This window comes from Athene cunicularia (genome assembly GCF_003259725.1).
Source record: "Athene cunicularia isolate RWA chromosome 1 unlocalized genomic scaffold, athCun1 chr1_part2, whole genome shotgun sequence".
Classification (NCBI taxonomy): Eukaryota; Metazoa; Chordata; class Aves; order Strigiformes; family Strigidae; genus Athene; species Athene cunicularia.
Window position 1 is genome coordinate 50,224,917 of NW_020799092.1, and position 27,834 is coordinate 50,252,750.

At 35.7% G+C, this 27,834-nt stretch overlaps 1 protein-coding gene across 5 annotated transcripts in view; it reads left to right on the forward strand.

The window, feature by feature from the left end:
• ADAMTS20 (ADAM metallopeptidase with thrombospondin type 1 motif 20) overlaps positions 1-27,834 on the forward strand; it is a 97,332-nt gene that overhangs the window by 16,222 nt on the left and 53,276 nt on the right. For all 5 annotated transcript variants that reach the window (XR_003400378.1, XM_026868133.1, XM_026868134.1 and 2 more), the window contains exons 3-11: positions 359-618; positions 12,312-12,395; positions 13,091-13,215; positions 14,129-14,169; positions 14,485-14,590; positions 15,703-15,849; positions 16,488-16,629; positions 17,979-18,083; positions 26,488-26,633. Coding sequence is in view for 4 of the 5 variants with exons in the window: in XM_026868133.1 (XP_026723934.1) it covers positions 359-618; positions 12,312-12,395; positions 13,091-13,215; positions 14,129-14,169; positions 14,485-14,590; positions 15,703-15,849; positions 16,488-16,629; positions 17,979-18,083; positions 26,488-26,633 (1,156 nt within the window). In the remaining variant the exon portion in view is untranslated. The remainder of the gene's footprint in view (positions 1-358; positions 619-12,311; positions 12,396-13,090; positions 13,216-14,128; positions 14,170-14,484; positions 14,591-15,702; positions 15,850-16,487; positions 16,630-17,978; positions 18,084-26,487; positions 26,634-27,834) is intronic.

The window sequence follows — 27,834 nt, forward strand, 5'->3', positions numbered from 1 at the left end:
TAAAAAAGTGTATGTTTTGTTTAATTAGCTTGCTTTCTTAAGCTGTAGTGCTTATCTCCTTCTAGCCTGTGTTTGGATTATACTGCACTCTAGGAACTGTATAATACTGCTATCTCTTAACTAATTTTTAACAATAAATCCATATGTGATACAAGTCTGATAATGTACAAGATGTCTAATTAGATGTTCCTATTACAGCCTTTCATGTTTAATATGTTTTTTTTAATTATCTCACTGGTTCTCTTTGAAGAAAGATCATAAATATGTTTGCTTTGTCTATTTTGGGCAGCCTTCTGCTCATTTCTCTTTTTTAAATTGAGAAACTGTGTTCAACAGTAAATATTTCTTTACTTTACAGAGAAAGAGTTGAAGACCAGCACTTTACTACAGCCTACCTTCAGCAGTTTAAATGAAGAGAGCAATGTTTTACAGAAGTCTCTCAGTTTAGAGTATGCTTTAAATAACCTCTCTGTAGAGGATGGTGGCAATCCACATTCCAGGAAAAAACGTTTTCTTTCCTATCCAAGATATGTAGAAGTGATGGTTACAGCTGACAGCAAAATGGTTCGTCACCATGGGCAGAATTTGCAGCACTACGTACTAACACTAATGTCAATAGTAAGTAAACTAAAGTTCCTCAGTATTAGTAATTCCAGTTATTTCAGTTCTTTTGTTTTCTCTTCATCAACTTCCCTGTCCTCTGATATGACTGAATTATGTATTAAAAGAAACAGATCCTATAAACATAAAACCCCGCATAGGGCCAAAACTTAAGGTTATGGATCTTTTTAGTTTAATGCAGTAAGGTGTGTAGATGAATGTGACCTATTTCCTGATTTGCTCTTGCATTAGATGAATTCTTAAGTTTCAGTGGGTTAAACATATAGATTAATTACAGCAGACAGCTTAAAAGGCATTGTGAAAAAATACTTGGTTGTGGTAATCCTGGGTTTTTCAAGTAATTTCAAATTAACATGGGTCAGACTTTGAGTTGGCATCATTTAGTTGAGTTTTTTCTGAGGTGAATTCTTTCTTGAACCAACAGTCACTTCTTACTGATTTAGGATCTAGTACAATAACCTCATGGTAAACCTTTTTGTAAAATCAAAAGGTTTACCATGACATCTGTGGAACCATTTTTTAGGAAAAGGTGGGATAAAATATTCCCCATGGTAATTATTTCTAGAGATCTGGCCTTCCATCTATTCAAGAAGCTTAGTTGATGTGAAACTGCTTTGAACTTCAGGCTTGCAAATTAAGAAACCTATGTATAGGTATCTGTGGAGATAACTGCTTTAAATAGAGCTATTCACTTGACCATCTACTTTTGGGTGAACAGAATAGTGCTGTAGTTTCCACAGAGATCAATTGATTTGCTTCATAGAAGTGTCCAGTGCCATTCAAGGTGCCATAGGACATTTGACTTGGCTTTAGCTGTTGCTTCACAAAGCTGTGCAAGTTTCCTGCAGATCATGTGTTGTATCTGCCAGTTCTGTATAGGTGTCAAACCTCTAGCATCTGAAGTGACACCAGGTAATGTGTAGTTACGCAACTGAATTGAGTTCTGCTCACTTTAACATCTAGATCTCTCACTGATGGCAGCAGAGGTGCTGTTACCTATTACACAGATGTAGGCACCTAAATTTAGTAGACGAAATCTTCTTTAATTGGTTTATAAGATAAATAATGAAGTTTTAAGGGACATTAGCATACTTTGATAGTCTTCTGATTTTTTTTCTGCTGATAGTGAAGTTCTGAAAGTTCATGTATTAACAAAATGTATCAGTATTGAAATGTAGATTTTTATTTTTTTTTTCTTTAACTTATAGTACACACTGAATTTGGAAATTCTTTAAAAACAACTGATCCCAAAGATGCCATTTTTTAAATAAAGTTATGTTTTTAATATAGAGCTATACTTCATTTTGCACTTCACACCAAAATGATATGGTGAAAACATTTTAAAATGGAAACTGCTTTTTACAAAACTTTACGATAAGATGAAATAGAACATTTATGGTATGCTTTTTTATGATGTGCTGTTCTGATTATAGCTAATGTAATTCCTGATGTTCTTTAAGAACCACTGTTCCTGCATCTGTAGATGTTGTACATTAACCACTGTTCCTTACAGTGTAATGTATCTTGTGTCTTTTTACTTACATAATTGAACTTCTACTAGGTAAATAGGATATGCATGGTATAATTGTTGCTAAAATAGGATATGCAGTGTATAAATGCTGCTAAAGAGAGTCTGTATGAACTGTTTTTAAGATCTAGCATTTAACATATACATGTATGAGTGAAAGTAAACCAATTCTTTGCTAAAAATCTTGTGACTTCATTCTTGCACTTACCTATCTATACTGTAAAACCAGAACAGCTTAGACCAGTTATTGCTGGCTTTGAGGTAATGGCATACAATAAAACACTACATCTTTAATATTAATTTAATATCTTTGAATACCACAGTAGATTAGAAAATAAGATGTATAGCTGGCATCTTCTGGCAGATCTTATTCCACATGTACATCTGCTACTTCTGAAGGTAATCTTCAAACAAAAGTATAAGACATTATTTCTAGAAATGTTTAGCTTTTATAAATGCAGTGGGTTTTTTTAAGTATAAAATCAGATTTTAATTCTGAAATATTTTCTTCACAGTCCAGTTAATGTTCTCCCCACCCCCCCTAGGAATACATATCCCAGCTCATATCCCGTCTCATTCAACCATTTCAACAACGTTGTAGAATCACAGAATAATTTAACTTGTAAGGGACCTTTGGAAGTTACTGGTCTAACCCTCTACTCGCATCTATATTGCTTTGTCACACAAATCAAATAATGCAGATGAAGATAAAGTCTTCTTCAGTTTCTTCTTTTCTCTTCTTTCTCCTTCCCCTTAACAGTTATTTTTTCAGTAAGCTCGTAATAATTGTGAAGAATAGAAAAACAAATGACTACCACTCTTTGCTATATAATCTGTATTAGAGTTCGTGAGTATGCAGGTGGGTCTTTTCTTGACCCCCAGCCTATTAGTGTTTGAAATTAGAACCATTATTAGTCTTATTTCATTACCCATAAAGGGAAAAAATTGAACTATTAAATTTTATCCTTTGAGCCATTATACAGATAGCTTTGACTATTAACTTTAAATGGTATTTGTGTCTGGTCAAGCAACTTCTCCTGTTATGGGAAATTGTCAGGTTGCTGGCATTTTAAATGAATCATGCTTTATATTCTACTCCTATAATAATTCTGAAACTTTAAAATCCAAGCCAAAACTGAATATCCTTAAAAGAAACCTAAAAAGTTTAAACATATAAATACCATTAAATTTTAATGAAACTTAGACACCTAGTTCCCAGAAGAACCTTTGAAATTCTGGCCCATTTTTCTTCTTTTTTTTTTTTCAGCATCAACAAAGACACCAAAGTAAACTTGCTGCTATAGGATACTGTTTTATGAGTGGAAAATAAGAGCTGAAATATACTGCTAAATATTTTTAGGGTTTTAAGTGTCTTGTCACTTATCCAATTGAACCTGAAAAGGCTTAACTCTCAGCATGCAAGTAATCCCATTGAACTGGAACTGGAATGCATTTTCTCATTTCTTTAAAACTGCATAAATCTTGGCAAGATGAGTATTCACTGTACTCAGTCTTGAAAAATCTTACTAGTTCTAACTGAAATATGTATTTAAAAATGCAAGGAAAACCTTTGCTGTAGGACTTCATAAAAATTTTTGTATTGAAATGCAAGAGTGGCATATTTAATGTGAAATCATAAATAAAATAATAAAGAAATCTGTGATTGCTTAACTCGTAATGTTCTTCCTTGTTCCTCCAAGCATTGCATCAGCAGAGCAGGCAGCAGGTACTGCTTTAATAGATTTATTAGCTGGAGGACTCTATCTTAGACGCATTATGTTGTGACAGTTTGAAGTCTCTAACGTGAAGACTTGATCTTAGCAACTGAAATAATTCATTAACACACTGGAGTTTACTGTAAAAGCACCAAAACCTCATCAAATCTGGTTCCATGATACATTTTGAGGTACTGTCCTAATTTTCTGAACCAGGTACCTGATTACTGACATCTTTTAAAGAAATATACTGCTTATATAATTGGTTTGGTAATAAACTTCTTGGTCTGTTCTTAGTCTGCTTGAAGCAAATACTTTGTAACCTTGCCTTTCTGAAAAGAAAACTTGACATGTAAAACCACCTGTGGTAGGGCTATGTTGGCCAGCTCAGACTGTGAACTTGGCTGACTGCCTAGTCATGTGAGTGCTAGAGTTGAAACATGGGAGGGGACCAGCCATGCATTGGAGAGGATTGAGGCAGCATCAGTTCAGATCATTTAACTTGCAGTGAGACTGTGGAATCATAAAATGGCATTACATAATGGTAAAATAGTACCACTATAACATGGTATCAAAAGCTGGTATTTTTAATTTCCATCAAGACAGGCTTCTAACTTGGACTGCATGTAAACGATTTTGACTATCCATTATTTTGTTCACTGTGTAGTCTTTCAGATCTGTGCAAATCAGGCTGCCATTGAAGTACCTTGAAAGTTACTGCTGCTTTAGTAATATTTTGTGGCTACTGTCATTTACTGAGATATAAAATGTAAGACAGTGAGTAACAGGTCTTAATGGCAAAATTTTTTTTCTAGTTGTAGTCTTGTTTATACATTTTTTTTGCCCTTCTGACAGCTAATCTTCAGCATTGATCATGAAATATTTTCTACATGGAAAGATCTCGTACTGCCCCTATCAGTTAAAAACAGCCAAATGATTTTGTCCTAATATATATGGGATTAATTTAAAGGATGGTTTTATACTTTCTTTGCCATTCATACTGTACAACTTTTAATAGTTCTTCTTTCCATAACACTCTGGGAAAGCATAAATGCATACTAGCTTTAGGAATTTTTGACATTGCTGATTCTGCCATATAGTAATCATTTAAAAACAGGCAGTAGACTTGAATAAATTTGTAGGTTAATCAATTCATTTGTATGACTAGCATCTGAAAGGCAAGAAATGTATTGCTCCTTGCATCTACTACTTAAACTACTAAGCTTGTATTTTACCCTTTTTTCACTCAGATCAGTGTATTGCTAGTAATACTGTAGGACTGTTCAGTGCTTTTTTTCTCATTCATTGAAATCTAGAGAGCCAGCACAAAGGGGTTTGTTTCTTGCTTTAAGCTCTATACCTTTAGTGTTTCTTCTGTATATCCAAACCCACATAATCTTGTGCACTTTGACATGGTTAAAATGAATATGGGATTATACATCAACAACATAGCTGGCAACAATTATTTTCAAAGTATTATTCATACAAAATTCTCTGAGCTAGGCTTGTGGCTTATCTTGACATCTGGATATCTATATGGATATAAAACCCCCCACTATTTTTAAAATTATGACTGTTCTTGTATTCTAGCTCCAGATGCCTGTACATTAACTTTCATAATGTCTCATACCTCATTACATCTTGAGGTTCACCAGCTAATGCAAATGTATTAGAGCCAGCAGTGTGCCCAGGTGGCCAAGGCGGCCAACAGCATCCTGGCTTGATCAGAAATAGTGTGGTTGGCAGGACTAAGAAAGCGATTGTCCCCCTGTACTCAGCACTGGTGAGGCTGCAGCTCAAATACTGTGTTCAGTTTTGGGCCCCTCAGAAGAAAGACATTGAGCTGCTGTAGTGTGTCCAAAGAAGAGCAACAAAGCTGGTGAAGGGTCTAGAGCACGAGTCTTATGAGGAGCAGCTGAGGGAACTGAGGGTGTTTAGCCTAGAGAAGAAGAGGCTGAGCGGAGACCTCTTCGCCCTCTACAGATACCTGAAAGGAGGTTGTAGTGAGGTGGGTGTTGGCATTTTCTCTCAAGTAACAAGAAGTAGAATGAGAGGAAACAGCCTCAAGTTGTGCCAAAGGAGGTTTAGATTGGATATTAGGAACAGTTTCTTCACTGAAGAGGTTATCAAGCATTGGAACATGCTGCCGAGGGAAGTGGTTGAGTCACCATCCCTGGAGGTATTTAAAACATGTGTAGATGTGGTGCTTAGGGACATGGTTTAGTGGTGGACTTGGCAGTGTTAGGTTAATGGTTGAACATGATCTTAAAGGTGTCTTCCAACCTAAATGATTATGATTCCGTTAAATTTTGCAGTATGTAGGCAGGTACATACTTGCCCACTTTTACATTTCACTGCTGTTAGTGCTGTTTACTACTATGGTTACATAGGTGGTGTTGGTTGTTGATTAGATATTTAATGGTTAGACTAGTACTTGTCTCTATGACTTTCTCCTCAGTAGTACAGGGTTCAAGGTCTGTCCCTGTGGTGAAGCCTTAGTGCTACTTAATTATGACAAAGGCCTTGCTCTAAGCTAGCTGGGTATAGTCTTGTGTATAAGAATGGAACATTTTGCCAAAAACCACTCATATATCTGTCTGAGTAGCTTCTAATGGCTGGAGAAACGTAGCTATGGTTGTGCCCTGTGAAATTATCTTTTTATGTGATGTCTTTCAGATACTGAAAGGAAGGCTGCTTTGACATCTGAGCTGTATATGATGGCACTTGATGTGATCTGATTATAGCCTTGCTGCCTATTTTCATCAAAAGGCTGTAGATGATAAGTTACCATTTACTGAGTTACTGCAATATTAAAGGGATATCTTTGCAACCATATCAGTCCCAAGTCAGAGATAAGACAGAACACAGTCATTCCTGACAGGATAACTCAGCCTTTAATAGAGATGTATTCCTTCTTTTTGCCTCCGCTGGAGCACAACAGGGAGTCATCTGGAACATACCTCTACTTGGTTAACTCAGGGGATGGTAGATTGAAGAGGACTTGTATGAGGGGACAGGAGATGACATAAAACTCATAGGGGAGAAAAAATGTTAACGATGAGGTGAATAGGTGTACTTGTGCAAGTTTACATGAGAAGTCTCTGCTGGCATTAGATTTCACTGGTGAAAGTACAGGTTTGTACAGAAATATGGAGGGAACAGAATAGGGGTAACACCAGCAGAAATAACACAGCTCTTTCTCATTTTCTCAGTGAAGCAATAAATGCTGTGATAACTTCTTTATCTCATGACTTCAGACAGCTCTGGGATCTTATGAAACGTATGAAAGAATCAGGATATGACAGTAGAAGAGATGAAGGAGAAATCTCCCAGATCCTGGATATCTTACATCCTTTCAGCACTACAGTTGTAAATAAGAGATTGCTGAAGCCTGCGAAAGACATGCGAGCGAAGAAGTACTATGGTATTTCTTTCAAGGGATATGAATGTTTGTATTCACGTGCTACCATGGTTGTGTGTAACAGACAAAAGAAAAAGAGGTCTTGTGATACAACATCTAGGAAAAAAAGAGCTGAATAAGTCCAATGTGATTTGGATATATCATGTAATTTTTTTCCAGACTCTAGATGTACTTGCTTGTTTACTAGCCCCTTTTCTAAATAGGGCATTTTACCACAATTCACAGTCCCAATTTAATGGATAGTTACAATAAGGATATCGAGAGAAACTAAACTTTGTTGTGACCAAATTGCTTCCAGTCACCTGGCTACCATAGCTGTCATCGTGACAAGATCTCTGTTAATCTTTGAACATTTCATGAAAATGAAAGCTGTGATCCTTCCACTGAAGGGTGACTAGCTTCATTTATGTATTTATTTATTTATTTTCCTTCTCTGTTGCTGTGTGGTCTGAACTGTTCTGTGTTGTGGATGTTGGTTTTAAGAGTCTGAAAAATCACTTTAAACTAATTTCCCTTTGTCTTGGCCATTACTATCTCCTTCTGTGAAGCCTGGATTTAGATCACTGTAAAGCAAGTAGATCTGGAAATTGTAAAGAAATGCTGTATTCTATCAGATTCCTATCCCATTTCATCATCCTCTTCCATGAATGCTTCCAATAAGAGAACATTGAAAGAGGTATCCTTGGAATATAGGAGCAGGGAGTACTTATGCCTTTATTTTTTTTTACTAAAAATAAGAATCTTGTGTTTCAGATCTTTAATACTTCCCTGCATTGATCTATCATTTCAAGTCTCAGTTCATGATTTTAGCCTGTACAGTCTAAATCTTCAAGTTTGGTTTATGGTTTTCAACTCTCAGGATTTTTCTCTTTACACATGTGTTCAGCCAGCCTGCAGAATATACCTTACTTCACTGGTATGGGCATCTCATTATCAGCACAGTCTTGCTCTTTGATTTTTCAAAGGAGTGGTAATAACTAAATGTTTGGAGGTCATGAAAGTGCCCATGAGCCAAAGGATCCATACTTTGTCTCAAACATAGGGTTAATAAGAACAATGTTACTTTTACATCTAGCATGAGTTTACCTGTCTCCAGTGTGAAAGAAAGTATACTTTAGATTCTGGCAAGAACTGCTGGCCTCTGACATCAAAGTGATTATTATTTCAGACCTCAACTCTTCTCCAGACAGAGATAGCTGGTAGATAATTCAGATGGTGTATGGATATGGTGGTGGAAGTCCTGCAACAGGTTCTCTTCAGGTGTGCAATGAGATATTCTTCTCTCTTCTTATACATAGTCTAATGTATTTCCTCTGAGGTATGAATAACTTGTATTTGGTTTTGAAGAAATACTTTTGCTCATATTTTAAATGGACACTGTGTCAATGGACAGGAGGGATGACACCTCACTCTTGGTTTTGTGTTGGTTTCTTTGCCTCCTATATGTTTTCAGATTTTGTTAGGAGATAACCTCAAGAGACAGCACTTACACAAGAGTAACAGATTTTTTTTTTCCAAGGGATTATTAATGTATGTGAGAGAACATCCATCAACTACAGTAATCACCATGAAATTTTAATCCCAATGAAGATCCAGTTTGGCCTCCTTGCCCAGATTATTCTAATCACCCAGGATCAGAAATGAGTCTTTCTCTCATGTACTATGGTATAGGAGGCCTTTAAGAAACTGAAGGGTAATGTTGCACTGAAGGTTCACAGTTGCAGTTTAGGCACTTGTGGTATTGTTTGGTGTTAGCTGAGTCTAGTTAATGCATCACTACCACCCCCCATTCAGTTCTCAATCCCTTTGCCTATTCTACTTTATTTATATATCCTTGTAGAACTGGAAAAATCCTGTATTTGTTTTTCTCTGTGTCCATTATCACTCCCTCAGATGACCTGCATGTTTTTTACTTGAAAGCTAGTGGAATGCAGGTGTTCCCTGAATTTATGAGACATTAGACTGATTTACAAGTTAATTGAAAGATATTTCTGACTAATTTAGTGGCTTTCTATGATGGAGTGACTACATGAGTAGACAATGGAAGAAGTATGGATGTCATCTACCTGGACTTCTGTAGGGCCTTTGATACAGTCCCCCACACCATTCTGGCTGCTAAATTGGAGAGATACAGGTTTGATGGGTGGACTGTTATATCCTGGACTGCATCAAAAGGAGCATGGCCAGCAGGTTGATGGAGGTGATTTCTGCCCTTCTACTCTGCTCTCCTGAGACACCACCTGCAGTACTGTGTCCAGCTCTGGGGTCCCCAACATAAGAATGACATGGACCTGCTTGAGCAGGTCCAGAGAAGGCCGGCCGCAAAGATGATCATGGGGCTGAAGCACCTTCCCTATGAGGACAGGCTGAGAGAGTTGGGGTTGTTCAGCCTGGAGAAGAGAAGGCTCCAGGGAGACCTTATAGCACAGTTCTAGTATTTAAAAGGGACTTACAGAAAAGATGGGGGACACACACACACTCTCTTTCAGGGAGTGTAGTGATAGGATGAGGGGTAATGGCTTTAAATTGAAATAGGGTAGACTTACACTAGAGATGAGGAAGAATTCTTTACTGTGAGGGTGGTGAGACACTGGAACAGGTTGCCTGGAGAGATTATGGATGCCCCATCCCTGGAAGTGTTCAAGGCCAGGTTAGGTATGTCTTTGATCAACCAGATGTAGTGGAAGGTGTTCCTGCCCATGACAGGGGGGTTGGAACTAGATGAGGTTTTTTTCAACCCAAATCAGTCTAGGATTCTGTTTATGATATTTCTATAGCAGGGCCTGTTTCAGCATTATAATCTAAACATGAAACAGTCTGGCTTTGTTATCTGTTCCATAAAAGATCTTTTTGTTAACACTATATGCATGTAGTCTTCTTGTATAGGTTTATGCTGTAACAAATCCCATTGTAAGAGCTCATATCAGCTTGAGTGATAGGAGAGTCACTCTTCAAGTCAAGTGTCTTCATATTATAAGCCAATGATCCTCACAGATCTCATTTTAGATTCCTCTCTAACATAATTTTGGAATGCCATATGAACCTGTCTTTTGTTTCTTCTTTGCTGAAGAGAAATAAAACTTGAAATAGTTGGGCTGGATTTAATCTCCCCTAGCCTCACACATCTGAAAATTAGACATCTCGTCTTCCTCCATGGTAAAGGAATGAAGAAATGAAATAATTTATCTTAATCTCTTGTATGAAAATACGTATATATAAATACGCATCTTCACATAGGCATGTCTACACAGCAGTTCATCCTTTCTCCTTCTCCATTGACTGTTGAAGGAATTTAGACAACTTGTTTACTGGTAGTTAGATGAGCAGGGATGAATGTGATAATTGTGTTATGCTATTCTAAGATGGCAATTCATTTAGGAGCATAACGTTGACTGTGTGTGATATTCCATGGAGAGGATAAATATTCAGAGATATCACTTCTAGGTTTATCAAAGTGGATCTCAAACTATAAACACATTATGAGCTTGGTAGTGTATGGTAGTTTAAAAGTAGTTTTTATAGTAGCAGAATGGTAGTTTATTCAAATTTAGATAACCACTTCTGCCTCAGTATTGCTTGTGCCTTTACAGACACCTTTTCTTTGATAAAGGTATTCTGAATGTGTCTATGCCTGATTGAACTCTGCAGTGAGTGCTTGAGAGATGCTCCTTATTCCCACCTCAGAATAATTGGTCACTTGCTGGTTAGTGACCAAGAATGGAGTCAACGTGGAAGGAAGCTGACAATAGCTGTACTGCTCTGAAATGTGTTCTCCACATGGATTCCAAAACTTAGTCTTCTTCGCTGACCTTATTGAATCCTCTATTTCCAGCTTATGTATCAACAAAAAAATAAAGGACAATGCTTCACATTGTGCTCTCTCCAGTTTAGAGAAAGGGAGGGTATGAGTCAGGAGCCAGTGCTCTATCAGTTCCAACTAGCAGAATTACTTGGTCTCGGGTACACAGGTTTCATACATAGCAAGACTGTGGTTTCACAAGCAGTTTGAGCCAGTTCAGCTCTAAGCTACTTCTGAAAGATGTCTGTTCTTCTGCACCTCTCCCTCTGTCAGCATCTGTGTTGAACTGCACCAGGAATGAGCTCATGTTGATCAATATAACATTGTACCAAAAAAAGGGGGGGAAAAAAAAGTCGTTTTGCAGCTGGATTAGTTTCTTGATCCTGTTACTTCTGTAGCCTTGCAGCCTTAGCACAAGCCAGAAGGGGGCAAATCCTCCTGTGTTTGGTGGCAACTGTTTGGATAAGGCTGTCATTCAGCAGCTGCTTTAAGCTAAATTGTAGAATCCATATGGGTGTGATGTCTGAAGCTGTAATGAGAACAAATAAACTTTTTTACTGCTTTTAAGAATAATAGCTTTCAAATTGGTTCACTTTAGTATATGGAACTGATTCATGATTTTTACTATCTGTCAGCAAGATTGCATATAAAAATTTCTATTGAGTAAGTAAATACAAATTTTATGAATGAGGAAAGAAACCTTTGTATGTGTCATGTATATTTTCAATATAGGTTTACAACTCAGTCCAGCTTCCATTAAAAGCAGAGGCAAAAACTTATTGGTTCAAAGTTGCTTTCTAAAACCCTCTAATATTTTGGGTACTGATTCTGCAAGTCATTGATTTGTAGAATGGTTCGACAAATTGATGTATAGAATGATTCTACAAGTCATCCACATAAACCAGCTTATGTCTGTGGCAGTCACAGTAACATTACTTTTGTTCTTTGATATTTTATCAATAAACTACAGATTTTACAGTGTATAATAAGTATACTTTTTACACTAGCATTTCAGCATGGCGTCTAAGTGTTTGGAAATGAATGTAAAATTATAGCTATTTGGATATTAAAGAGTGGGCAACTATTTTGGGTTTGTCACCATATCCTTGGGTAGAAAGGTACAGGCAGATGCATGAGATGTCTGTTACATAGCAGCTTGGATACCTTTGATAACGGTTTATCAAATGAGTTTAATATTCTAATCTTCTGACTTTTTTTTCTCTTTAGGTTGCAGCAATCTATAAAGATTCAAGTATTGGAAATCTTATAAATATAGTTATTGTAAAATTAATTGTAATTCACAATGAGCAGGTAGGAAAAATAAATATTAAAGAGATTTCTTTCTAATAAAAGAAATAAAATACATGAATTTGCATTATAATTCCAAAGTTTAAAATTTTTTAGTTTGAAATGCAGAATATTTTCTTTAACTATAAAAATTTGTTTTAAAATAGGACACTAAATATCAAATGTGAGGTTAACTGCAGAGCCTTTATTTAACACCTGTATTTCCTTATTTCTCTATTAGCACTTCCTGTTGACCTAAATGGACATAAATCATATGAAGACTTATGACATAACTGCCTAAAGTGTGGTTTATATGCATGGAAACATGACAGGGAAATGACAGCTTTTATAGAGGGTTTTGATGGAGGGTTTTCAGCCCTAACAGCTGTAATATTTTAAGATTGTAAGAAGTATGCATTTTTCAAATACATGTTTTATATTTATTTATCATAAATGTCTTGTCCCCATTTTTTAAATATTTAACACATGGTGCATGCTCAGATACATTGATTAAAATAATGGATTCTCATGACTGATGATTTGTAGCTAAAGATCTGATTCTACAAATCTGTGAGTGAACTCTTATGTGGAGTCCTGACTCCTTTCCAGGTACAGTCATTGTTTAGCAGATTAGGGTCACAAATGACAATGTAATAAGTGCAAGTGCATGAATATTAAAGTCCTTATTTGGTTTTTTTTTTTTGCCATTTCTTGCTTAGGAAGGACCAGCTATCACTTTTAATGCAGCTACCACTCTTCGTAATTTTTGCTTATGGCAGCAAGCACAAAACACTTTGGATGATGCTCACCCTTCGCATCATGATACTGCTGTTCTTATCACTAGGTACAGTATCTGAAATAGCTATATTTACTTAGCTAGGTGAGACAAATGCTTTGGTTTCTATTTTACAACATCATTTTTTAACCACTCCACTGATACTGTTCATAGATAACTTAAGTGAATAAAGACTATCTTGTACTTCCCAAACCCCTGATCATCAATATTCGTGCAGTTACTCTGACAGTGCTATGTTAGTAACTATCTATCTGGTGAACCTTTCACTAAAGGTAATAGAAATTACTTAGACATTAAATTGTTACAAGGAAATGAAGTCTTTAACCATTGTATGTATATGTGATAGGGACAGAGTATTGTATGTAATGGAATCAGCTGAAGGGTGCAATGACATCTCAGTAGCCCGAGCATAATAACTGCCTAAAGCTTACAAATAAAACCCACATAAATATTAGTCTATATTCTTCCTGTGCCCTGTTTACCCCAGTTAAAGTTCTGATGTTCATTCACTGAAATATTATTCTCTCTTTTGCTGTTATTTTTCATTTTTTTTCCCCTAGTGTTCAAGTTGGACACACTTCAGCACTTCAAACTGTTTGATATTTATGCTGAATTGTTTGTTGTTATTTTGGCAGATTGTCCTCTATGTAAGGTAGTTTCAAGTATACTGCAATCTGCACATTTTTCAGCAGCATTTCATACTTGTTCCACCTTCTGCATTGTAGAGAATAATAGAGTATTTGAATTTTTATTCTTTTCAAGCTAGATAGAAAGCAATACTGTGAGCTTTGGTGAATTTGAATTACTTCTTTCACTAGAATGCAAATTGTTTGAATGGACTGTAAGATTAAAAATTGCAAATCAGATTTGTAATTGCTGTAATTAATATAGCAACAGTGAAATACTTTAAAAATATGTTTTTATTTGCCATAATAATTTTAAATAAATCCTTTCCTTCAAGGGAAGATATCTGCAGAGCTAGAGAGAAGTGTGATACCCTCGGTGAGTTATTATTTTTTAATCTTCATGATTTTATAACAGAAAACAGGAGAATTTAACAGTAGGGAGAAAAATCAGTTAGGAATAAATCAGAAAATAGATGCAAAACTTAAGTCACACAGACAAAATATCAACTTCTCAGTGCTGTTATGCCCTAGCACATACTTTGGTGCCAGGTGGTTGGCTGTTTTGTGTAAATTTGCTACATATTTGAGGCATAACTTTCAGCTCGGGTGCCATAGTATTCATTCGTAGATACATTCCTTCTACATGAAAACTCATTCTGTTAAGCTTTTATATAAGGATTCAATTTTGCAGGTTTAGCAGAGCTAGGTACAATGTGTGACCCGCTACGCAGCTGTTCTATAAGCGAAGAAAATGGATTGAGTGCTGCTTTTACTATAGCGCATGAACTTGGACATGTGTAAGTACATATTTCCCAGCAGGTAATTTTTTTAAATTTCCTTTTGAATATGACTAATTCCCAGTGATGGACTCTATGTTTCTAAGAGGGTGCAGTCAGCTCCATCCTGTTAGAAGTCATTATTTCTGCATTTTGCAGTGAGCCAGGTCTGCCCACCACCTAGAGGTAGAGAAATTGTGAATTCTATAATCTGGTTGGTATCCTGAGTTATGGGAAATGCTGGCCATACAGCTGTATTCCGTCCTTTTGTCAAATGAACAGGTTGGGACACTGGGACATATATCTTAGATGTGCAACGTAGTCGTGTTAATCCAACTTCATTCTATCCCTGATAGGAATTTGCCTTTAAGAAAAGACAATTATTAATATAACACAGAAATATTCTTCCTTGTGTTTGATCCTTTCAGAATACAATAGAGTAACACAAAGAGAAATACTTTACACAGAAAAATAAGAGGAGATGACAGCATTTTATTTTATGAAGCATACCTCATCAGTGATGGCAGAAAGGTGCTATACTCTAGCTCCATGAGGCATGCTACAGTATAGGTAACGACAATGTTACAGAGCTCAGTAGCTAGCTTGTTGATTTTTCATGTGCCTGGAAGTTCATTTAGATACATGCCATTTGTCATGGTACTTAAACTGAGATATAAAATAAGACGCTGTGTTAGTTGCATAAATATGATATTGATGTGCTCTTAGTTTGATTTTGTTACGGAATAGTAAGAATTACGATGTGAATATTGAGGTAATATGTTATAGACAGTCTAGCAGTGGCCTGTATATTCAGCCGAGGAGATGGGTTGTTCATTTAAAGGAGCGTATTCCCAAAACACTGGAATTTTTCTGGTGAGCTAAAGAACTATGTGATTGTAAAATTCTTCCTGTGCCCAGCATTATATAATTAAGAGCATTTTGATAAGGAGATAATTTTTAAGACATTTTTAAGATACCTATTGCTATAATGTCAGATAGTCATGTTAAGTGAGTTTCATTAAGTTTTAAGGCATTTTCAAACTCAAAACTCAAGCATTTGCTATTACAGCAAAGAGAGTTTCAAATAATTATTGCTGAATTTGTTTTGGAGTTTTGTCTGTTTTGCTTTTTAGATTTAATGTGCCTCATGATGACAGTTTTAAATGTAAAGAAGCTGGAATTAAACATCAATACCATGTGATGGCTCCAACTTTAAATTACCATACAAGTCCATGGACCTGGTCAAAATGCAGTCAAAAGTATATCACTGAATTTCTTGAGTAAGTATCAATATAATGTTATGTTTATGTTTTGGGGGGTTTTTTGTTTTCAATTTCATGTCTTTGAGATGTATTTTAAAGGTATTGCTTAAATACCATTTTTGTGTTGTTCTTAGATTTAACCACTGACTTTCTAGGGCCTCGGTCCACCAGAAAAATACATGTGTTTAACTCTTTGGATGATTCGTGACTTTGTTAAAGCTGCACTCAACATGTAAAGCTAAGAAGATTGATTTATTTATTTATAATCTAGTGGTATTGGTTATTGAAAGCATCTTTAGTGTGATTTAAGTCAGCCAGAATAGGCATGCTTATTTTCAGAAGATTTTATTTTAAAAGTAAGTGGTGAGTATAATTTAGGCAGTACCATCTTTTTTTTTTTTTTTTTTCTGTAAGAATGTGAAAATGAGAAATGACAGCCAGAAGGCAGAAATCTAAAGCTTTGTTTGGTGGATCCAATGCACAATTCAATAAAAGAAAATCAAATGACCTGGTTTATTTTATTAATTAAAGTCATTATATAGGCAGGCATGCAAACCCATAACTCCACTGAGATATGCATGTGTAAGTGTTGTGTGAATAGGCTTCCAATGAATTGAGAGCAATTTATTCACATTCTGTTCCTGGTTTTACAACAGTACTGGTTATGGTGAATGCCTCCTAGACAAACCTAGTGGAAGAATATATGATCTTTCCTCTCAGCTGCCTGGGTCAATGTATGATGTCAACAAGCAGTGTGAACTCATGTTTGGTCTTGGGTCACAAGTATGCCCGTATCTGGTGAGTGAGCATCACACAGTCATGTTCAATTTATACTAAAAAATTACTGAAAGGTAGGTTTAGAAATGAAATCTCAGGACTTCTGGTTTTGGATTAATTTTATCCTGAAATATGTGAAAGTTCAATTTATATTCTGTTGAAGGGGGAAGAGTTCAGTGGAGAACATTGCAGCTCCATATGCTAGAAATATATAGAATTAAAAAGTAGGATGTATTCATTTTGATAAGCACATCTGTGGATGTGATTGTAATTTCTTTTAAAAATCTAAAGCTGCATAAATTAAGGCTTCCTGCAACTAATGAAGGGGAATTATTTCAGCACTTTCTATAAATGTTTTCACGTTATAGCTCCTATCTTACATTAGCAGGTCTTCCTTACCTGCTTCTTTTAATGTTTTTTAAAAAAATTACAACTTGGCAATCAATATATTAATTAAAATATTTGTTCTAAATCTTTGATCCAAACTGTAAATTCCCTCTACTTTATCAAGGAGTCAAAGAATATTTTCATGCCTGTTAGAGTGTACATTTTGTATACTTAACAAAAAATTTATTGAAAGCAAAACTAGGATCTGGAAAGAAAGCTTGAGTGGATTAATATAGAAACTTCAGTTGTATTTTGAAAATAGGTGGCTAGTGCAATATAAAATAAATACAAATATAATATTATGACTTCATTACTGTCAAGATGTTATGTAGAGTTAGATTTTGGACCAACTTGTCAAAGATGTCTGCTGGTATTGCATGGCTTGTTGAAGCTGCTTGAAGGAGAGAATTTAAGAAGAGATTCAGACTGAATTAAGTGGAGCTTTTCGCGAGGTAAAATGTTGTTTAGGAGGAGTCAGGCTTTATGGCAATATTATAGAAAAGTAAAGGGGAATTCAAAGACCTGAAGATGGTCTGAAGACTGTTTTGTAAATTTTGTAACCCGTAAAGGTTATTTTTCCATTAAGAGTCTTTTAACAACTTGAAAAGGAGGTTTTCTTCTTAATTTTCTAGTCAGTGTATTTTTAAAAAGAATTCCAGTTAGAGTATTTTTCTGGGAATTATATGCAAACTGTGTTGCATAGTATCAACCGTAACCTTTTACATACCTTTTAATTGAATTTTGTACTGAATAAGAAAATGAAGTTATCTACTACTTCTAATGGAATGAGTTTCAAATATTCCACATTCCTGCCTGACCTTAAGCAAAATCCATTTTGTTTTTGTGGGGTTTTATCTGTGAAAAATGGTAGTGCTGATAGCAAACACTAAGTCCACATAGTATGAGAAAACAATACAAATATCCAAAGTAATGTCTAAAATGGTGTTACAGGTACAACAAAAGTAATCTTGTTTTCTTTTTAGAAACAATGCAAACGCTTATGGTGCACAAGCACAGAAGGCGTTCACAAGGGTTGTCGTACTCAGCACATGCCTTTGGCTGATGGAACAGTTTGTGGTGTGGGAATGGTAAGCCTTGATTTGTTTCTTGTTACTTGTATATGGCAAAATTGTCGATGTAGGTAAGAAAGGTGTGGCAGTACTGCACCTGTAGCACACTGATTGTGTGAACAGTATCCACCTGACTTTACCTGCAGTTTCTCTTACTCCTGTAATGTTGTGACATAAATAACATAGATTGTCTGTTCAGAATAATTATAAAAGCTTACAGATGCTACAATGGCTAAAAACAGGTGGAAGACCTCAGGGGAAAGCTGCCATCTTTCCTTTTGTTTAAAAAGTTCAGATCATTCATTACAAGTTGGGTTTTTTCCCTCACTAGTAGTGCTCCAAGTTGAGTTTCCTGGAAACAAGATACCCCAAAAGTATATTTTCTTTCCCCCAATTTGTCTTGCTGAGGCTGTTTCACTGAACCAGAACGAAATAAGTGTGAGTGACTTAGATACAGGAGTACACTTTTTTGGAAAGAGGAGTCTTTGGATTAGAATCTGGGTTTCAGTAGATGCTTGTGCGTTGTATCTACTTCATACCAATGTATCAGCACCTCTTCACCTACTCCAGTAAGTGCCTTAATAACCGGCATTCATATACAGTCTTGCCTATTGTAACATAACTCGGGCTACTTGGATCTGTTCAGTACTAAAAACCAGGAGCTCTTCTCACTTATACCCTAATGTGTAGGACTGCCTGGCTGTATGAGGTATGGGTTGAATGCTTTAACCCAAGAAAGAACAAGAAATGGAAGCTGGATTTCCTATACCCTGGTCATTGGTTCATTTGGTAAAGAGTGTTAGGGCGATGAGTGCAGCTCACTACTTCCTCATCTGGCGAGCTGTTTTTGAATGCAGATCTTGATTTGTGTCTTTGTACGATCTAACATTTCTTGGACTGTCCATAAGGGTCATGAATATCTAATTAGTAGATATAGTCAAGGCACTTACAGAATGTTGATAGAAACAGAAGTAGTGGTGGGGGCTTGTTGAATTGAGAGTTATCAGTGAAGATTTGAGAGTTTTTGTTTTGGATTTATATGTAGTTTGGGAAGTGAACAAAGATTAGGTCCGTGAGTTCTTTGCTGATCTAGTGTCTGGCTTCTCAGTGTCTTAGTTCACCACCAGCAAACAGAATTATTTTCATACCTATCAGGGGATTATGAAAATATATATTTCAGAGATTTTTTTATGTGCTTGGATATGACAGTGGTTGCCTTAATTATGGCTGGTTTATTATGCTGAGCAGCTTTTAGTTGTAGTGTGCTTTGGCAACTTCAGGGGCTTGTGGGAGCAAAGTTGATTTTTTATCTTTTAATAGTTTTGTAGGTTCAAAGATGATTAAAAAATATGTAGTCTGATTTCTATGTATAATAAACAGCTACATTTCACTCAGTTATTACTCAATTTCCCCCAGTAACTTGAGGAATTTGAAAATACTGTCTTAATGGATAACATTTTAGTGGGTAAACTGTCTCAAATTATTTCTTTCTCTTGTAAGATTAGGAAAACTTATTTGAAGGTTGCAGGGGACGCTTTGCGTGATGAAATCCTATGCTTGCAGCTGGTGTTATGATGTTTAACCCATTTTTCAGTCAGTCACTGATCAGAAAGTTCATCTTTATATAAAACTTCATGTATAGTCTTTAGTTCACTTGCCTTGACTCTAATTTGCCAACATCAGAGGACTTCTTATATAAAAGAAAACAAATACCTATTTTATGCAATTACTGCAGTGAAACAAATTTTCTCTAGGAAGCGAAGAGCTAATTATAGTCATTACCTCTGAAAGATGTAAGAAAGAACAGCAATTAATCTGACAAATTGTCATCTGTTCCTGCCTAAGGGACAGCTCCTTTCATGCTCAGTCAGCAAATTTCTGTTGGTGTTAATGGGAGTAAGCCATGGTGACTGATAATTGTAATTTATATTTGCCAGAAAGCTAAACAAATTTATATTTGGTATTCGCAGCATTGTTGCTGTGGAGAGTACAGAAAAGATCCATTTAAGGCATTTGTAATTTTAGTATCAACTTTTTAAGATCAGATTTTACACATGATTTTATTTTTATAAGAATGTCTTTTTTTTTCAGGTTGTGTGCCTGATTAGTGGATCTTACTCTATGGACTGCTTTAACAGTCCTGGTATCTTTCCTTCACCCAAAAGTTCAAGAAGATAAGAATCTAATAATATCAGAGACTCTGAGTGAATGAGCAAATAGCTTTTCCTGAGTACTTGCACTTCTTAATGTATTATCTTCTTGCCATATGCAATCTATCAGCATGCATGCATTTTGAAAGAGAATTGTGTTTTGTAAGTCTTGTGGTGCACACACCTCTGGAGCTCAGTAGTAGGTATGTCTAGCATTTCCTTAGAACACTGAAGAGGAAATGCAGCCTAACATTTTAGTGTCTTTAGAGAGTAAAAATTTGGGAATTTGAATATTTCCTGTATTAATTCTGTAGAGTTAATATTATTGATTATCTTGAATTAATACCCTAAAATAGATAACTTTGACTTTTTATTTCTATTTGTTGTCTAGTCATATTTCTTTGAGCTGATCAAACTGTACTTTGTTTTTTCTAGTTACCTGCAAAAATTATTTGCATGTTAGGCTTCTGCTGAAGTATCTGAAAACTGTTTACTTCTTTTTATAGATTCAGAGTGCTTAGGTCTGACAGGAGGCTGTAAGCAGCAATTCTACTGTGTCTGAGAACAGTTTCTCACTTCATTGATATTCATGTTGTGTCTCATCACCTCAGGTGCTTTTTGTTAGCTTACTGGGGTTCCCAACTATATGTAGGAAGTCTAAGCTTCTGCCAGCTCTTTTAACATCACACAGACCTTCCCTAAAGCAGAGGATGCAGCCTTTAAATTTTTTGGCTTGATTGTTACTTCAGAGACAAAATGATAGTAAATATAGCTAGATATGCCATATGTAAACATTTACAGGTTTTGCAGTGGTGAATTTCTACGCACCATAGGACTACATTAGTATTCCTTGAAACTACTTGAAAGTGTTTCTGGTGTTCTTTTGTGAGAGATATTATTAAATACAAAGTTATAGGTTCCTGAATTGCCTTCCTAAATACGGTTATATGCACCACAATATAAAGTTTTTATTAAAATGTTATTTTTATTGTATAATGAGGCACAATGACGTGAAAAATATTAAATGGTTAGTGATTTTTTTTGTGTCTTGTCTCTGTAATCAAAGCTACCATGGGAGTATCTTCATAATTAAGAACTGTGCCATATGATTAGTTGGAGGTAGCATGCTCACTGAATGCCACAATTAATTTTGTATATACAGTTGTAATTTTTGTTGCAATGGTATAAACTATATGTACAAATTAAAAACATAATAAATCACTGTGAGAACAGTATTTATATGCTGCATTGAGGACTAAGATACCAGAGTGTGTCTTTGTGTGTTACAAGACATATGAGAGTGTTATTTTCCATTAGGACAGAAACTGGAATGTTTTAGTTGGCCCAGTTTCTTTCTCTAAACCATCATAATTCTTGCCATCGTGTTCCAGGTAGGAGCTAATTTGGTGGATATTTAGGAGATTTGTATGACTTAGAGCAGATCTTTTAGCCCTGTTTTCTCTTGGGTTTCTTTGTTGCAGTCTGGTCAGAAATTTCTTTGTTCTTTGAAACTTCTGTAGACCAGCAGGCTCTTGGTATTATCTGTTTGCATTGTTTTCAATTGCTTTCTTTTCTCTTACTATCTGTTTTATTTTTTGAGAGGGTTTCTATAGTAAGGAATTTACTCTCAGATAGTACAAAAGATTTCTCCATGCCTTAAGCATAGGAAGTTTGGGGAAAATCATACTACAGAGAGAGACACCTGAGATGCCATAGTTACAACTTAAGTTAGACATTGCTCCAAGCTCCGTTTCTTCTGTCTTGTATAATCATTTTACTAAGCGCTTTATTTTTGCTCTTACTATATGCTCTAGGCCCCACTTCTAGTCTTGGTTCTTTGAGCAATGTGTTTTCTTGACTTACAGGAAGAAGATAAAGAGCAGACATAGGTCTAATGTACAGCAAAATGTTTCCTTATATTCACTTGCAGCACACAGAGGCAGAGAGAGATCTGTGGCAGTACATTCACTCAAGGGAATGAATGGGAACATCCCATAGACATAAATACAGCCAGAAACAGCAGCTTTGAGATTTGTGGACTTTAGAATTCATCTGGGTGGGTGTTCTTATCTTCACTCCCTGCTCATGGGGTTATGTGCTGAATCTGTGTAACTTCTAAGATTTGTACTCCTTTCCCAACTCTATATGATTGGAATCTACTTTGAGACAGTTTATGCTCAGGCCTCAGCTACAGTCTAGATGCTTTATAGTGAACTGATCTTGTGCTGCAGCACCACATTTAGTGTTTATCTGTTTTGTGGCACCAGCTATGCCTGTTTTCCTTTCCAGCATTCAATCCACTACAGCTTAATTTTCCTGTGCTATTCACTGGTGCAGTCATTCTCAGGGCCCTGTCTGGATATCAGGAGTGAAGAAATTGTATTTTATAAGGGAAAAAGAAAGAACAATAAAATTAGATATTTGGAAGGCAAAATACAGACCATCATGTCTACTTCTGCGATGCTTTGTCCTTTTAATTTTCTCCTCATACTTGTCTTCAGTTTTCAGTCATCTTTCCTTTTAGAAGCACCAGCAGCTACCAGTAGTGTTCAGGAGAAACACATTGGTGTCTGGGAATAGATGACTAGTTTTTCCTGAGTCTCCTTTTCTGCAAGGCTACATGTCATTCCTCATACATAGGAAACTATGTTCTTACACACTTGAGCATCAGTATTTCAATCTTTGCCCCAAGATTTTCAAAAACCATATGTATCTCTGGGAGTAGTCTGGAAAATACAGGCAGTAAGAGCGAACTTGGGAGTCCTTTTCTTGCTGTGAGTCATACCAGGCTGTGTGTGCAGTACTTGATTACAGAAGAGCTGGAGTCCTGATCTGCATGCATCTGTCACTCTCCTTGATTCAGTCGAAATCGAGCGTAGCCTGACAGTTAACACTTTTCTTTCAAAATTGCTTTCCTGGAAATTTAGCAAAGCTCAATAAGCTGTAAGATAAGTTGAAAGGAACTGAAATGAGTTTACAAAGTAATAGTTTAATACATAGACGAGTCAAACAGCTTATTCTAAGCAGGTGTTTAATAAATACAAATCTGAGTACCTGTAGGTTCATTGATCCCAAATTTGAACCATTAACCCTCCCTCTCTTCTCCAAAGATACAGTAATTACATGTGGATTTGAGTCAGAATTTCTGCCTTTTTTTGACAGAAAACCAACTGTTGACCTTGGTTGGAGCAGAGTTGGAGCAGAGTTGCCACTTGCTGCAATCAGTATGTTTGGAATTATGAGTGATAACCACTTTACATGATGCATACATTGTATTTGCCAAAACAAATGTAGGAAAGAAATTGTTAGTGATTATATATAAATCTGTGAAAGTTCTGTATGTAATAGTATTCTCAGTGAAGTAATGATTCAGGCAAGCACAGAGGAACATCTGGAATGTGTCTGGTGCAGGAGTTTTCTACCATGACTTCATCATGTTGCTTCTGTAGGAATGCAGCAGAAAAATAGCTGAGACAAGTTTGTTGAATAAGCTATTAAAATCCCAGATGTGAACATGTGCTTTGCATTTTTATGGATCAAAATAATGCTGTTGTGTAAAATTGCATTTTACAACTCTGTCTTTTCCTGACATCTCCCTTCAGGTTATTCTAAATAATTTTGTGGATGGAAGAAGAACCTAAATTCTAGTTCACTGTCCCATATTTGGATGCAATATTCATTCTGTGAAGGAGATTTAGAATCTTCAGCCTACAATAGTGAAAAAGTATTTCCTAAAATGCTAATTACTGTTCTTGGAGAGGTGATTTCTTAATGTTTCCTCAGATTTACCTAATGGCTGCATTATGTAAAAGTCTATCTTTTATTGCTAGGTACTGGATGGTTTGGGTACAAAGGTACCCTAAGGGCGTCTTGAGAAAAGTGATAAAAGCTAACAGTAAACACTGCAGTGAGAAATCATGTGCAGGTGTGCCGTGAAATAATGGTGTCTTTTTGGTGTTAAATTAAAGCATTAGTCTTTGCACCAAGCAAATGATGATTTGGCCAGTTTGTTGGCTCATTTAAATGGTTGTATGACAAGACGGATCTAGCTTTTGTTGTGTGTTTGCTTTGGGCTTGAAAATAGTCTTGAATGGTCATATTCTTGAAGGACATATTCAGGGCTTTAAAGATACAGCCCATGTGGCAAGAGTCAGTGTTACTAAGAATTATACAGGCAGGCAGTTTTATCACCAAGTTGGATTAGGAACTCAGGCAGAGCTCAGAAGAGAGAATCTGATTCTGTGACAGATTTTGAGAGCAAAATGATTGTTAGCATATGAGCATAAGTATCAATATAATAAAAGTGTATACTAATTAGGAAAAAAATGCTTCTAGGAATTACTTTATGCAGTGATAAAACCACTGAACAACGTTTGAGTTTTGCGTCATTTGGGTATATTCAAAAAGATTGCACACGTCATTTCTATGTGTTCAGCAAAATTTTTGTTAGTTGATAAATCACAATAAATAAATTACAATGAATTTGTAACATCATAAGTCTTGAAGTTCTATGTAACACTTTAAAAAGTTCTAAAAGAGGAGGGGGGGGGGGGGAAACCTTGAATTATTTTATCTTCTGTCTGTCAGAGGTTCTTAAATTGTTTTATGTGCCACAGACTTTATACTCTGAAACCCTTCTAGACTTTAAGATAATCAGAAGCTAGTTTGTGTCACAGAGTAGAGAGGCAAAGCCTCAACTTTCAAAATAACAAGCAGTTGAGTTGATATAATCTGTTCTGATGATTCTAGTGTCTGATACACGTGTGTACTGCAGGGAAAGATGGAATAAGCCACTCCCTGTCAATATGACTAGGAGAATCCCTCCTGACAGCAAACATAATCATCAGTCTAATCCTGAGTCTGCAAACAGTCATCTAAAATCAAGAGTTCTCTCTATTGTGTATGAGCACTGACCCCATGTAGAGCATCCTGCCCAGTGTCTTGTCTTGTCTGGACAGTCTTTGATGCTTCAGAGGGTGTTTGGAGTCAAGGGCAAAGTTGAGGACCCATTATCCACATAGAAGTCAGCAGGAGACATAGTGTTGACATTATAGTGTCTTGTAAATATTCTATTTTAGTATGTAAACTATTCCACTATGTTGTGATCGAATATGCCACTTGGGATTTTCTAAAGCATAGAAATGAATTAGAATTCCAACTGCCAGAAGTCATCAGTAGGATTAGTGCTGGTAATTCCTGCAGGTTCTTTGGAAGAAGTCACACATGCACCAATTGTAAGATTCTCATTTAGACTTTTTAGTCATGTACTTTTTGAGTAACCACTGAAGTGGATAAATATTTACAGAGTCAGGGACTTAAATAGTAAAAATTTAGAAGTAAGAGATTGATCGCTTCTGAAAAAAGAAAAAGCTATTAATTACCATTTTCTATAAATAATAACAGTTTAGAGATATGGGGTGGTGGTCTTATAACTGACATGACCACAGAATAGTCTTGCAATCTTTGTCACCTCAAGAATGTGTATTTCAGCAGATGAAATGAAAATTGCACCTTTAAGTAAATTTTTAGTTGGAAATAGGTAGTTCTTAAACAGGATTAAAATCTGAAATGACATAATAAACATTGCAATGAAGAATCTTGCTCTAAGAATTATTATTTAACTATTAATTCAGTTTTAATGGTAATGTTAAATTAGCAGTAAATATAAAATGATTGCAAAATATAGATAGGTGTAAAATATTTTATATTTTAATTTATTGTTAAAGGTGCGAAAATCTGAGTTTAAGCATGAATCTATAGCATCATCTTGCTTTAGCATAAACAAAGTTTTAAATGCTTTGTTGCTTTTCCCAAACAATCCCACTAGTTATTTAGCTTTTGGTATGCTCAAAACACCCTGAATTTCTTGGTGGTTTGGTGTCATACCTTTTCACTTTTTGTATCATGAGTTTCCAAATTAACTTGGAAGAATCTCATACATAAAAGATTAATGTAAATCACTTTTTGAAGTTTGTGCATGAAAACATATCAAGAATTCAAGATCAGGATTTTGAGATTGTTATATAGGAATTTGAATAAATTTAAAGACCTAAAGATATATTCAGCATCCAGTAGCTTTCACAGAGAGCAAATAACTCCAGACAGTAGTTTTGAAAATATGACTACTGGGTAAGATATCTTACAGGAATTTGAACATTTTAGAAAATGTCCAGACCCAGATTAAGAGCAGTGAGCTCTTAAATATTGTTTTCTGTGCTTGAAGTATAATCTTTTGTTTGACTTACAAATTATATTTTGTTTGTCAACTGCAGCACTGCCGCCATGGAATTTGTGTGAGCAGAGAAATGGAGACGCGTCCTGTAGATGGAGAATGGGGACCATGGGGACCTTATAGCTCATGTTCAAGAACTTGTGGAGGTGGAATCAAGAGCACCACCAGGCTGTGCAATAGACCAGAGTATGTTTTTTACTGTGATTTACATTAGTGCATAATCACAATATTACAGCATAATGGATTGTTCAATGAAGATATTGTGGGTTGAGCAGATTAGTTCAAAGCACCAATTAAAAAAAAAAATGCTTGTTTCAGCCATGTTTAAAAAGAGAGACTAATGTGGAAAGAACTCTTAGATTACTTGTCTCTCAGCTATATCATACATATTTATAGATATTTCTGTTTTGGCAGGGTCTTTTTTTCTAGCTTTACTCTAAATTCTTTAAACATTGAGATGCTTTTTTTTGGAGTTAAAGCTGCAAAAAAAAATAGATGTATTCCCTGGTAATCTTTTAGTGAAACACTTAATTTGCTTTGATTTAAGGCTTTTTCACAAGTACCAGTTACCACTAGTAGTGCCCACAAGGAACACTGGCTACAGCAAAGTCGTTTACAACTTACCCTTATAATGAGTAACTTCCATTGACTGAGTAATTCAATGTGGGTTTCATTCTATGTAATAAAATTCAATGAGAACTTTACCCTTAACTTCTCCAGAAGCAAAACCGTAGCTGCAGCCTGGGTACTTTAACGGTTCTTCTAGGAAGTCATGTCATCTTGATATTATCAGTGGGATAAAATGAACCTCAATCATACGATCCCAGGTTATGTTACTTTCTCTGATGTGTAAGAGTCTGTAGTCTAGATTCTCATTAGATATGCTTCTGTCAGTCTGTAGTAACTGATAGCATTAATATGCCGTTGCTTTATTCTTTTTTCCTCCCTAAGAACCTACTACTGAATTATTGTGTAGCAGGGTTTATAACAGTTAGTAAATGTATTTTAGACTTTACAGTAAATGGGGTGTTTCCCACAGTCTTCCCCTTCTAGTTCTTTTGATCTCCAAACTGAAACTGATATTAGGATTACAGAAATTAGTGTGTCAGCTCCTAACTATCTTCTTTTTTGTCACTCTGTAAAATAATAATTTCAGATTACTGGTGGAGGTGCTGCTTCTGTAAAAATCGGGTTGTAATCTCAGCTAGATTGATAAAAACGTTAAAATGCTATTAAATGCTTTTCCCCAGACAAAATAATTATGACTGTAAGAGAAATAAAAATGTAATAGACATTAATAAACATCAGTAGCTTGATTACCACTTGCCTCAGCAGTAGTATTTTACATAGTCTTTTTATTTTCTTTTAATTGGTATAAATGTATGTA